The 12,452-nt window shown below is 50.9% G+C and overlaps 1 protein-coding gene across 1 annotated transcript in view; it reads right to left on the reverse strand.

Annotated features, from left to right (window-relative positions):
* VWF (von Willebrand factor) overlaps positions 1–12,452 on the reverse strand; it is a 153,957-nt gene that overhangs the window by 59,701 nt on the left and 81,804 nt on the right. Inside the window, exons 21-28 of the mRNA XM_070495034.1 lie at positions 11,209–11,343; positions 9,420–9,566; positions 7,766–7,906; positions 7,460–7,573; positions 5,794–5,950; positions 5,002–5,160; positions 4,181–4,316; positions 852–2,233 (exon numbers count right to left, since the gene is read on the reverse strand). Coding sequence (XP_070351135.1) covers positions 852–2,233; positions 4,181–4,316; positions 5,002–5,160; positions 5,794–5,950; positions 7,460–7,573; positions 7,766–7,906; positions 9,420–9,566; positions 11,209–11,343 — 2,371 coding nt within the window. The remainder of the gene's footprint in view (positions 1–851; positions 2,234–4,180; positions 4,317–5,001; positions 5,161–5,793; positions 5,951–7,459; positions 7,574–7,765; positions 7,907–9,419; positions 9,567–11,208; positions 11,344–12,452) is intronic.

Genomic DNA, 12,452 nt, shown 5'->3' on the forward strand with positions numbered 1-12,452 from the left:
TTACTGTTCTCCACAGAAATATCACAAGAATTTAAATAAACCTGTGATCAAAACAAAAACGAAGATGACAAGTGCGAGGATCAAGAGACATTAAAAGAAGGCTAGTTATTCTGGGATGGTCCCAAACACACCAACTAAAGATATTCAAGAACTAGGAATCGATTAGACATTAGTATCAGTTAAGAGGGCAATAACAGTAGTAGCGGTGACGAGTGTTTGCTGAGCTCTTGATCTGTGCTGGGAACTATTCTGAGCATTTTACAAGTAGGTCCCATTATTATCCTCATTTTACAGAGGAGGGAACTGATATACACAGAGGTACTTGCCCAAAATTACCCAGCTAGTAGGTGGCAGAGATGAGATTCACACTACGGCAGTCTGGCTCCAGAATCTGAGGGCTAAACCTGCTGTCACCTGACTTCCTGGCCTTGCCCAAAAATATGTTAGCTACTGAGAATAACTGTATCCACCCAGTGTGGTCAAAAAGCTGACAGCCACCAAATTTAACAGGCTACCTTCTTGGCAGGGAGTGAGACTGGGTGGGGATGAGGCTGTGTGATAAATTAAGACTCGTATTTTTTACTCCATATCCTTGGTGTTGTTTAAATTTTAACAATAGATTTGCATTACTTTTGAATTTACAAGCACACACCTAAGAAAAGGTCGTCCCCCAAAAAAGGATGACAGATGCACCGCCTGCCTGGGAGGCGAGGAAACACAGGCACTCTGAAGGCAGTGGTTTGACGGAAGGCACAGAGTGGGGAAGCCAGGATTAGAACCCAAGAATCGCGGCCCCGCCAAGGCCACCTCCCCTCCCTCAGTCCTTGCATCTTCACAAGGCGCCCGCATACCTGGGGCAGGGGGGAGGGTGGGGATCTGCAGCCCCTCTCCAGAACAGCACCTCTGCAGCACCAGATCCGGAGCCTCTCGGGGAAGCGTCTCAAAGTCCTGGATGAGGATGGGGGCATTGGGCCAGCCGATTCTCTCCAGTTCCTGCACATCCGCATGAGGACCCACTCCTATGGGCACCACGTGGATATCTCCAGGCATCCGCTTGATCACATCAGAGGCAGGGTTTCCTGTGACCATGTAGACCAGGTTAGGTGCCTGCTCCCGGTCCCCCTGGCTGGCCAAGAAGCTGTGCTCAGACAGGTACTGTAGGGCCAGTCCGGTGTTGGTCCTGTTGCCGCCCTGGTAGCGGATCTCACGCACACGCTGCAGGACGTCCCTCTTGGACTGTGTCTCAAGGAAAGTGTACTCCATGGTCACCCTGTATGCGTACTGCAGCACTGTGATGTGGATGGCGTCCTGGCCCACATCCATCCGCTGAATCACCTCCTCCATGAATTCCCTGCTCCTGTTGAAGTTGGCCTCACCAATTTTGTCCGACCCTTCCAGGACAAACACCACATCCAGAACCATGGAGTTCCTCTTGGGTGCCAGTGACGAGGTTACTGAGTGCTCTGGACTCATGGTGACTTGTGGCATACGGGGGCGCTGAGTAGGGGCAGGTGGTTCGGGGGCAAGGTCACAGAGGTAACTGATAATGTCGTCCCTTCGCTGCTCCAGCTCGTCCACACCACTGAGCACAAAGGCCTTGTTCTCTGGGGCCTGCTTCTCGATGAGGCGGATCTGTTTGACATTGGCATGGGGCCCAATGCCCACTGGGATCACAATCACCTGCTTCTTCTTCTTCAGGTTCCGGACGTAGTTGACCAAGTTCCGGGCCAACCTCGGGGGCTCCTGACTGGCCATCAGGAGCAAGGCGATGCGAGAGGCTTCTGGGCGGTCAATCTTGCCAAAGATTTGGTACAGCGTGTACTTTAAGACCTCAGTGGTGGAGGCCACTTCGCTGCCCGCGTACTTCACCTGGCTGGCAATGCGCCGCAGCTCCGAGGGCCGCTTCCGGTCCCTGAGCTCGATGTAGGCGTGGGAGCCATCATGGTACTCAACCACAGCCACGCGGATCCGCTTCTGGGAGATGTGCAAACGCTCCATCATCCCCACTACAAAGGCCTTCAGCACTTCGAACTCAGCCTCAGACAGCTTGGAGGAGCCATCTAGCAGGAAGACCAGGTCCAGAAGCTTGCTGCAGTAGAAGTCGTGCAGGGGTGGCTCCGGGGTGTCCTCCACATAGGCGGTGGTGGGGCCGACCGGGCCTTCCGTAGGAGGCACCTCTAGGACGCCAGCTTTCCCGCAGGCTTCACACATGAGGCTGACGCCATCGCAGTGACTGCAGCAGACAGGGAGAAATGGAAATGGCTCAGGAGGGACCTCTGGGCACTTCTTAGTCCTATTCGGAACCACTGCACATACTCCCATGGAACTGCCTGCCCACCCGAACCTGAGCTCCCACCATCACTCGCCACCCAAGTGAGACACCATTTTTTAACATATGTCCCCAGTAGCACTCCTGGACACACACACACAGTTACAACAAAGCCTCCCCTTGATTCTAGAAGCCAAAGCTTTAATCCATCCTAGGACCTGAAAAAGCATCTTTCTGGCTCCTAGGCCATCCACACAGCCATTCAACGTTGATGTCTCCTCAGCGTACATCTCTAGCAATATAAACGTTTAATTATAATTCAAACCTTCTTCCAAGTATCTCCAAAGACAAATACTGCCCTAAAATGTTGACACTGATCAGGACTTGTAAATGTCCTATTGAAGATAAGTGCTTTACAGTATTTATTATAACAGAATTGAAGCTGTATGAATTATGTACCTTATTTAATACATTGGGCCTCAAGGAATAGAAGAAAAACTGGAGCAAAAACATTTTGGAAAGATGACTATTCCAAACCCCATCTTTATCTAGCAGAACAAAGTACTGGGGAGTAGAATAGGGGGGGTCTATGAAATGTTGGGGGAAAAGACAGTGGCTCATTTGTTTGTTCCTCCAGCAGACTTTCAGTAAGTCTATCACGTGCCAGGGGCTATCTAACCCTCCGCCCAGCCCCAAGCACATCTCACCAGGCTGTAGCAGAGCAGTGCCCCCACACAAACTCCTACACCACCAGGTGAATCAAGTCGCCCATCAAGACCCACACAGGCTAGAACCTTCTCCTCTCTGTACCCTCGGCCTTTGAGGCAACGTGCCTTCAGCACCCCAGTAAGGAAAATAGGGTAGCAGCACGTTGAACCCTGGGAAATGTCCCCTGTGGCTTGCCTCCCAAGTGATGTCTCTAGCTTGCCTTGGAATTACGTCCACCCCTGTTTGCAGATGCAGTATGTGCCTGCTAGTTTTCCCCCCACAAGCCAACGGAGGAAGGCGGGGAGAGAGCTCTAACCTCCCTTGCCTTGTGGCTCAGAACCCCAAGCCTGCGTTGGGCTCACCCCTTTCTTTATTCCTTACAGTCTCCATTTCATAGGAAGAGTGGACAGGCAGGGTCTAACTGGGAAGTTAATTCCTACTTCTTTGTGGTCCACATGATTTATTGCTTCAATCCTTGGTTAACAGTGTGTGAGTGACACTTTCTAGTTTCCTGTGTTTGCTAGAAAATCCACCCCAGGCAGTGTTCACTCTTGTTTGTACAGATGGCGGCGGCAGGCTCTGACTCTGGCAGCCGTGGCCACAGCCCTTCCCCAGCAATGTAAGTTCTCAAGTTTAAGTTCCCATATATCAGATCTGAATACATGCTCCCTACTTAGGAGCAGGACTTCAGAGGGCTTGGAGCTCACTCTGAGGACTCCTTCTCACCTCCTCAAAGGCCAGTTCCCAGAGGCAAACCAGGTGAGAGCCGGGGGTGCAGCAATGGGCGTCTCCCTCCCAATTACAAAAGGCCCATTCTGGGGCAGTGGCTGTGGCCCCGTGGTGTCTCTGTTGCACTGAGGGGTCAGGGAGTCACCTCACTTTCCTCCGCTGCATCCCCACCTCCAGTAAAAAGAACTCTGACTTTCACAGATGCCTGCACCCAGGCTAGACGTGACCTCCAGGGACAACAGGAGACCATACCCTTCCTCCAGTGAGAAGAGGTCAAAAACCTAAACCTCTTAAGAGAGATTTCCTGGGGAAGCAATCTCGTCTGCCCTCAAAGGAAGAGAAACAAGCTGAACAAAAATACTTTATGTCAACTCACATAGCAAGGAAGTTTCTCCCAAAACCTACACCTCTGAGCGGGCCCTCAGAGAAGACAGTCAGACCCATCCCTTCAAAAAACCACAGTGGCTATTTTACCAAATCTGGCAGTGCTGAGGGTCACTGGGGTTCAAGGTGACTTTCCTTCCGGGGGCTAAGCGCTGGCCGGCCACCTCACACGCGGGGCAGTCTTCCGGGTCCACGCAGGTCTGCAAGAGCTCATCCAGAATCTTCCCTGCATGACAGACCTCTCATGAGGAGCCCAGATTCACCTCCCCACGAGAAGACTCACCTTTCAGGCCAGGGGCCTGCCCAGGAGCCAGCTCTGCCTGCCTCACCCAAGGGCCACCCGGCCACCTAGGGAGCAACCTCCTTCCTGGGGCTTCGATTTATCCCCCTGCAAAATTGGGAGGGGGATTGCTTCACGCTACCTAACCTCCCCCAAACCTCAGGGTAATTGAAATCTTATCTCCAAGGGCCTTTTTGCTCCACCAAAGAACATATTTGATAACTCTAGATCTGTGCTGTTCCATACAGTAGCCAGGAACCACATGTGGCTAGTTAAATTGAAATTGAAATTAAATGACATTGAATAAAATTGAAAATTCGATTCCCAGGACACACAAGTCACATCCCAATAGAACTTTCTTATCATTGCAGAAAGTTCTATCGGAAAGTGTTGTGCTAGATGATTAACCCGTAAACAGGCAAATGGAAGCACCGGTATATGAGCTCCACTTGACAAAAATCACAGCTGGCTTGGCTTTGATGGAAGGACTCATGGAAACAGAACCTCGAGTTGGAGGGTTGGGGAAAGGGCGCCCCCGAGTGAGGCTGAGAATGCAGAGAACAGGGAATCACCTCTCCGAACAAGCTCTCCCATCTCTCCAGCCTGTCCCCACCCAAGGGAGGTGCCTCACCTGGAGGGCAGTGCGCGTGGCAGCCATCCACACACTGCACAGGGCACTCCAGGGGCTCGGGGTGCTGGCACGTGATGGGACAGGCAGGAGCACAGCTATTATAGCGCCATTCACACTCATAGCCATTCTCACGGAGATTCCTCTCCTCGCAGTTCTGGGCTGTGGGGACAAAGAAACAGGCATGACCATGAAGGCACCAGGCAGCCCTGTGCAACCTGAGAAGCCAGGACTGCACCGAAGGCCCCAAACAGATGGTGGTGAGACCATCGGTGGTGATGGCTCTAGGGGAGGCAATGACTGTATTGGGGAACTAAGAAACTACAGAAGTCACCAATATTAGAGACTTCTGGGTTATTAAAGCACCTAAACCAGGAACCTAGGGGTTCTGAATCAGTTTTCCATATAAAAACAATCAGCTGCATACATGCAAAGAAAGAAGACGTTACGTAAATGTGCGAGTTGATCACTCACACAGGCAGATATGACAGTGTCTAATTAAAGACATCTATTGGCCTCCTTCTCTTCTTCATCATTGTTCCTTCTTCTCCCTCTTCCAGAACTTCTCCAGATGAAAAATCTCCACATGTCAATGTCTTGAATCCCTGTCCCTTCCCTCCTCACTCACATCAGTGTCTTAACTCCCGTCAGCCCTCAGCCATCCATCCCCATATTAGAGCTCTACCTTCTCTCCCTCGAAGGTGCCCTCCTGCACCCCACCTTAGGGTCTTAATGTCTAGACATGTGAGGGGTGAGGGGAGCAGGCCTGGGATCCTGAGGGCTATCAGCACTCACGGCACAGTGTGGCTGTCCTCCAGGTCACCACCTTGCCGTGCTGGGCACACACGTGGGCGTAGGCAGCAATGGTGTCGCAGAAGCAGGCGCAGTCCCCAATGGACTCACAGGAGCAGGTGTCGTAGATGCAAACATCCAGGAACGGCTCGGGGTCCACCTGCAAGGGAGCCTCAGGGTGGCCTAGGCCTGCGACTGGGACTCAGGAACCCTGGCTCTGGGTCTGGGTGAGGATGTTTTGGTGGTCAGAGGAGGGAAATGGGAGCTCCAGGGCAGAAGGAGAAATGTAGGCCAATGCTCCCAAAGAGGGAAGGGTAAAAAGGCAGAATTCCCAGGTTCTAATCTGGATTCCAGCAAAGAAAAGTTGAATAAAGGAGTTTTGCCAGCTTTTCACAGAACAGATATGCCCAAGAAATTTTCCAAAGAACTTTCCCAAAGAACATTCCCTTCTGTCCATCTGCTCAGGCATCTATCCATCCCCATAATCCACTCCCAACCTCATTGGTGTTTGGCATTTTTACATAAATACACACACGCTGGTCACTTTCTTTCTTTGCCTCAATTCAGCAAAGAGAAAGAGGAAATACATCAGGACCCACTCTGGTCGCCTCCCTGAGGTGCTGCGAGACCAGTACGCTGGTTGCAGGATCAGCCTGGGTAGTCCTGGACTCTGATCCAAATCTACATGGTGCTGTCACCCCCTCCCATCCATCTTCAATCACAGTAACCACTTCCCACCTTCTTTTGCCCCCAAACATGCCACTGCACACTCCGGCCTTTTTCAGAGTAGTCGTGATAGAATGAATTCAGATATTAAGTGGGTCATTGTTTCCAAGACACTCCAATGATCCAGATTCCCCTGACTCCTCTCACTTTCTTCACCATTCCAACTCAGACGCCCAGGGTTTCCACCAAACCCGGGAATCCTAGGTACCCTTTGGAGTCCTCAGGGACCACACATCACTAGATGGATAGAAAGAAGCTGAGATACGTATTCAACCAGGCACTCCCACAGAGGTGGTGCCACATGCCTTCGTACGTGGCTCTGTGTGTGTGTGTGGACATAGACACATACGCATACCCACACATACGCCCAAATACAAGTGTGTGTGTACATTCACATAGAGACAGAGAGAAGACTGCATTTAACTTTGGAGAATTGCTTATCACCATTTGAGATAAAGACACAAAAAGAAGTCATAATACGAGAGCTCAGAATCAGTGGAGCTAAGGCCAGAAAAGAGTTTCTATGAGACGAGAAGTGGGAGCTAAAGAGTTCTGTGAAAAGGGGGTGGGGGTGCTCAGGTCTGGACACATAGTGAGTCACAGGAAAATGACATCCTTGGCTCGAGTGTTGGAGAGAAGATAATCTGGGGGGGAACAAACCCTAAGACTGAGGCCAGAAGAGCAGCATCGGCAGATGCCCAGAAAAGCTATGCCTTGCACAGAAGAAAAATGATTTGCCAGGCATCGCTCGCCTCATAAACTGTGATTATCCTTTTTGTTTCCAAGCCTGAAGCCAAGAAAGGGAGTAAAGAGGTGCCTAGATGCAGATCATTTTGAAGGCAGCGTCCACAAGCAGAGGCTCACGCTCGGAGCGCCCAAGGCCCTGGGCCAACCCTCAGCCTCAGTTAGCCTCCTCTGTCTCAGTTACCCTGGCAGCCCTCACCAGCTTGTTGCAGTCCCGGAAGAGGTCACTGGTGAGGATCCTACAGGAGGAATCCACTATTGTCTGCTTCATGATGTTGTTGTGGCAGGAGGCAGGGGACGAGTCCAGTGGCACCTGGGGAGCAGGACAAAAGTACACAGATGAACCAAAAGACAGTCAACCACAAGGACCCAAGAGACCTCCTTCCCAAGCCCTGCCCACTGCAGTTCACGCCACCCACCACCCACCCTCCACCCCCAGGAGATGGAATGACATTCCAGGAAGCAGGTCCCTCAGGCTCAGTCCACACAGAGATGCCAGACGTACTTTCCTGGTGTCAGCACACTGCGGGCTCACTTTCCAGGAATTCCCAAAGTCTACAGGGTTCTCCTCCACTTGGAGCCTGCTGCTGGTGAAGTCATTGTTCTGGATGCCATCGAAATTCCCACAGAGGCCACACACCTGCTCCTGATGGACAAGTTGAGAGCATGAGCATGGCCAATCTCAGGGCAAACTCTCTGACTCAGGGAAAGGAGGGTTCCAGGAGCAAAGGAGGCTTGGCTCATCTAAAGAAGAGGAGGACGGGTTGGGGAGAGGGCTAGAGACCCAGAAGGAAACAGGGTGATCAGCAAATCTCTGCCCTTCCAAGGCCTTTTCCCAGGCTTCCTCACTGACCATTTTCCATTTTAAAGCTAAGAACACAAAGGTCATTCACAAAGAGCGGGAACCTGCCCATGTCACATAGTCGGCCGAGGGCAGAGGTGGGAATTATGCAGCCTTGGCCCTGGAATCTCCAATATAAACCATCACCTCCTCACTAAGGGTCTGAGCAGAGAGAGGAGCTGGTTCAACACTACGTCAGCGTTGAGTGTAGAGGCCCAAGGAGGGACCCTTATAGTACTACTTCACTGTGGAACAGAACGGCAGCCTGCTCACAGCAGGCTGGCGGGATTCTGCTTATACCACATGCCATCAGGGCTGGCATAATGTCTTATCCACCTCCGTGTTCACCTCCCACGGTGTGCAGCACACAACAAGTCCTGAACAAGTAATTACTGAATGAATGGAAACCACTATATAGAAGCTATGGGAAGAACTGGAAACATCTGGCCTGGAAAAGAAAAGGTTCTATGCTCTTACAGCATATTTGGAGCCCTGTCCTGGGACAAAGAGATGTGATTTCTTCTATTTTGCTTCAATAAGGAGAATCTGGTTTGGTACAATGGATCTAAGTTACTGGGAAACAAAGAAGAATGTTCCCACAGTTGGACAAAAGGCCAAAGATCTCTATGTGGCTTAACATCCCCCATGGGATGGCCCCTGCCCACTCCCCGCCCTTGTTAACTACCATTCACCCCAAGTCCCTCCTGTCCAGCCACACTGGCCTCCTTGCTCAAACACTGTCCACCTTAGGGCCCTTGCACGTGCTATTCCATCTGCCTAAATTCTCTCGTCCAGATATTCACACGGCTCCCTCCCTCCCTTCCCTGAAGACTCTGTTCATATGTCACCTCTTGAGACAAGTCTCTTCAGACCAACCTACCTAAAGCTATCTCCCCACAGGATATGATCTCCACCAGCATTGTGGTAGGCAAAACTTGGCCCCCCCAAAGATGTCCACATCCTAATCCCCAAGACCGGGAATATATTACCGTACATGGCAAAAGGAACTTTGCAGATGTGACTGGATTAGGATCTCATTATAAGGAGTCTGTCCTGGCTTATTTAGGTGGGCCCAGTGTAATCATGTGGTCTTATAAGGGGCACAGGGGGACTCAGAGTGAGGAAGGTGAAATGGCCAAGGCTAACTCTAACCTTCAGTCCATGGTCTTATCTGCGTGGGGAGGAGGCTGGACGACATGATGGCCCACCTTCCCCAAGACATTGGGAAGAGGCAGCAGGCTGCTGCTTGGGAAGCTGAAGAACGTCCAAACAACAAGTCACAGACAAGACGAAGAAGAAGTGCAGAAACGCCACTGACCTGGTACGTCTGCTTCAGGACCACAGAGATGCCCAGGTGGTGGTCCCAGACCACAGAGAGTGCTTTGTTGACCAGCAGAATGATGTACCGGCCTGACTCCACCACCTCAAAGTGACTGTCATCCCTCATGGGCCTCTTCACGTTCACCTGGATGAGGATAAAGCGTGAGAACACGGAGGTGAAGGACAGGCCTGAGGGTCCAGCTCTTCCCTCTGCCCCACACCCACGCCTGTCTCCACAGCCCTCCAGAACCACAAGTCGTTTGCCCCAGCTGGTCAGAGCTCACCCCTTCAGGGCCAGCAACCTGCCTGGATGTTTTTGTATCCATCTCACCTATCACTCTTCAAGAATCCTATGACTAAGGAACAATAATCGAACTGGCAGCAAAACCATAATTATGAGATTAAAATTACAATGAAACCAACTAGCAGAAGGCCATCCATCGCTTCACAAAAAGAATTTTTTTGACACTTGGTCATTAAATACATGTGGTTCCCTAAATAGGTTTTTAATGTGGCAATGATTTTAAGCACCTCTAGACAATTGATTTAAAAATCCATGCCTTTATGAACACGAGCAGGAGACTCTCCCCTCTCTGTCCCCCACCTCCGCTCCCCAGAGTCGCTGCCATCAGGATCAGAGGTGACAGAGGACAGAGAGGCTGAGGGGCTCTCTTCAGCTACTCAGAGCCCATTTCAGCATGCTCAGCTGACTATCACAATTGTAAAATTGAGGCTGATGTTGAGAACCTGTCACCACTTTGCAAAGGTCCTCTCCTTGGTGACATACAGCATGTAGAGCTAATCATATGTGTACACCTCCTACTCAACATCACCACTGTCATCTGCCCTAAGTAGAGCTGTCCTTTGAAGTGGAGATGACACTGCTGCCCCACAGCCCATAGTCACACTTGCCGAACAGTTTTCTTCCATAATGGAGGGGAACGCACTCCTGTCCCCTGATGTCAGTGGTAGGTATTTGCAAGAAGGCAGGGATGCAGGCTGAGGCCATAGAACGAGATGAAGACACCAGGACAGGTTTGAACCCAAACCCTGGGTCTCTCTGGCAGTAGATGTAGTCAGACCAATGGAACCAAAACTACGGTCTACAGACTACCTGCCACTTTAAGTGCAGATCTCTGGCCCCACCTAGACCTACTGAGTCAGGCTCTCGGGGGGAGCCCAATAGCAACACCTTAACCCACAGCTCCCAGGTGGTTCTGTACCCCCTTCTGAGAACCACTCCCCAAGCTCTTGCTACACAGGGACTGAATCAGGTTACTTCTCTTCTGAGCTCTTTTAAAAAGATTAATCTGAAAAGAACTGAAAAACATGCAAGAAAGTAAAAATCCCCCAAACACCATCACTTCCCTATATATATATATATATATATTTGTGTGTGTGCATTTATATGTATATAGTATGTATTTTACATATACAGATGGTACACACACACGCATGTAAAGGGAAGGTCCGCCTGCCTGTGGCCTGCACTCCGCCGGCCAGAGGTGAGCGCTGATTCTGCCTAAGCTTGTGCAGACAGACACACATCTTCCCCGCACACATCTCTGAACTTTGTTTTACTAAAATGGGATCGTGCCATATCCATCTGCAGCTTGTTCTCCTACAGACGTCGTCAAGGGCAGACGACACAGCTCTGCCTCACGCTCTTTAATGGCTCAACCAATTCCATCCACACAAGTTTTAAATGAACGCTCGACACATACTCGTAATCAGGTGACAGAGGAACAAGGGGACGAGAGGCGGGAGGGGATGAGGCTGGCACTCACCTCCCCGTTAAACAGTTCAATCTCTCCTTCTTCCACAAGGATGGTGACCCGCTTCTTGCATTTCACTGAAGGGTAGACGCACCCCTCATTTGCTACCAGGATCCGGAAGGTTCCAGAGTTACTGCCACAGTAATCCTGGAGAAAAGGGGTGCCAGGAGAGAAGCATTATCCATGCTACCTCTGCCTAGATCAGAAGATTGGCATCTCAGCATGCAGGCTTTTGAAGAATATGTGTTATAGGATGTTACCATGTCCGTGCAAGTGTGTATGTGTGTGTCTGTGTGTAAGAGAGAGACAGAGAGAGTGGAGGGAGGGACACTCCCAGGTGAACTCCCTCAGGTGTGTCCTCCTCAGCCATTCCGTCTGATCCAGGTGTCTGCAGTCAGTAGGCAGGGGCGGTGCTGCACACAGGTAGAGAGGGCAGGAGAGAGGGACCGGGAAGGTGGCATGCGGCGTGCTTTGCTGGAGACATCAGCCTAACGGCCCCCACCTAGAGCCCGTTACTTCTCAGTCTCACCCAGGTAACTAAGGCAGTGGTCAACACGGCACTTTGCAGCTCTAAATTCTGGTTGGATGTCCAGGCTGCTGGACTGTGGGCCCAGAAATGTAACCCAAGGTCCTTTGAAACAGTAACACAGGTCCTGAGCCACCATCTCTAGTTGGGAATAGAGATGAGGGAACGCTGGTCCTTGATGGTCAATTGCATAGAAAATTAAGCAAAAGGGGACACGTTTCTGACAAATACCTCCTCATGACGGCTATCACTGTGGTGTGATGAGGGGGAAAAAACACTCAACTTAGAAAAACTAGGTGTGAGCCTTGGTTCTGCCACTATGGAGTAACACTGAGTAATTCACTTACCTCTCCACCCCTTCCACTCACACACACTCACACATACAACACACAATCTGTGGCTCTAAAGATGCGATCAGCCGACTTAACGAGATTGTTAGGGTAAACGGGTTGGTGTTGGGTTAATGGGATTGCGAAGGTTAAAAGATGAGACAGAGGTGCAAGTTCTTGTCTCCAGCTGAGATTTTTCCGAAATTGAAAGAGGTGAGTCTTGATAATACCTTCTAAAGGAGGAAGGGAGAGAGGGGAGGAGGACCCATGGCAAAGTCTCAGAAGGGACAACAGCCCCAGCTGTGGGGAAGGGAAACAAGCGACCCCCAGAGGGGCACCGTTTGGAAGGGGACTCTGAAACTGGGCCCGCCCAGGAAAGCTTTGCTTGGGCAGGGGAAGAG

This window comes from Equus asinus, chromosome 22 (genome assembly GCF_041296235.1).
Source record: "Equus asinus isolate D_3611 breed Donkey chromosome 22, EquAss-T2T_v2, whole genome shotgun sequence".
NCBI lineage: Eukaryota > Metazoa > Chordata > Mammalia > Perissodactyla > Equidae > Equus > Equus asinus.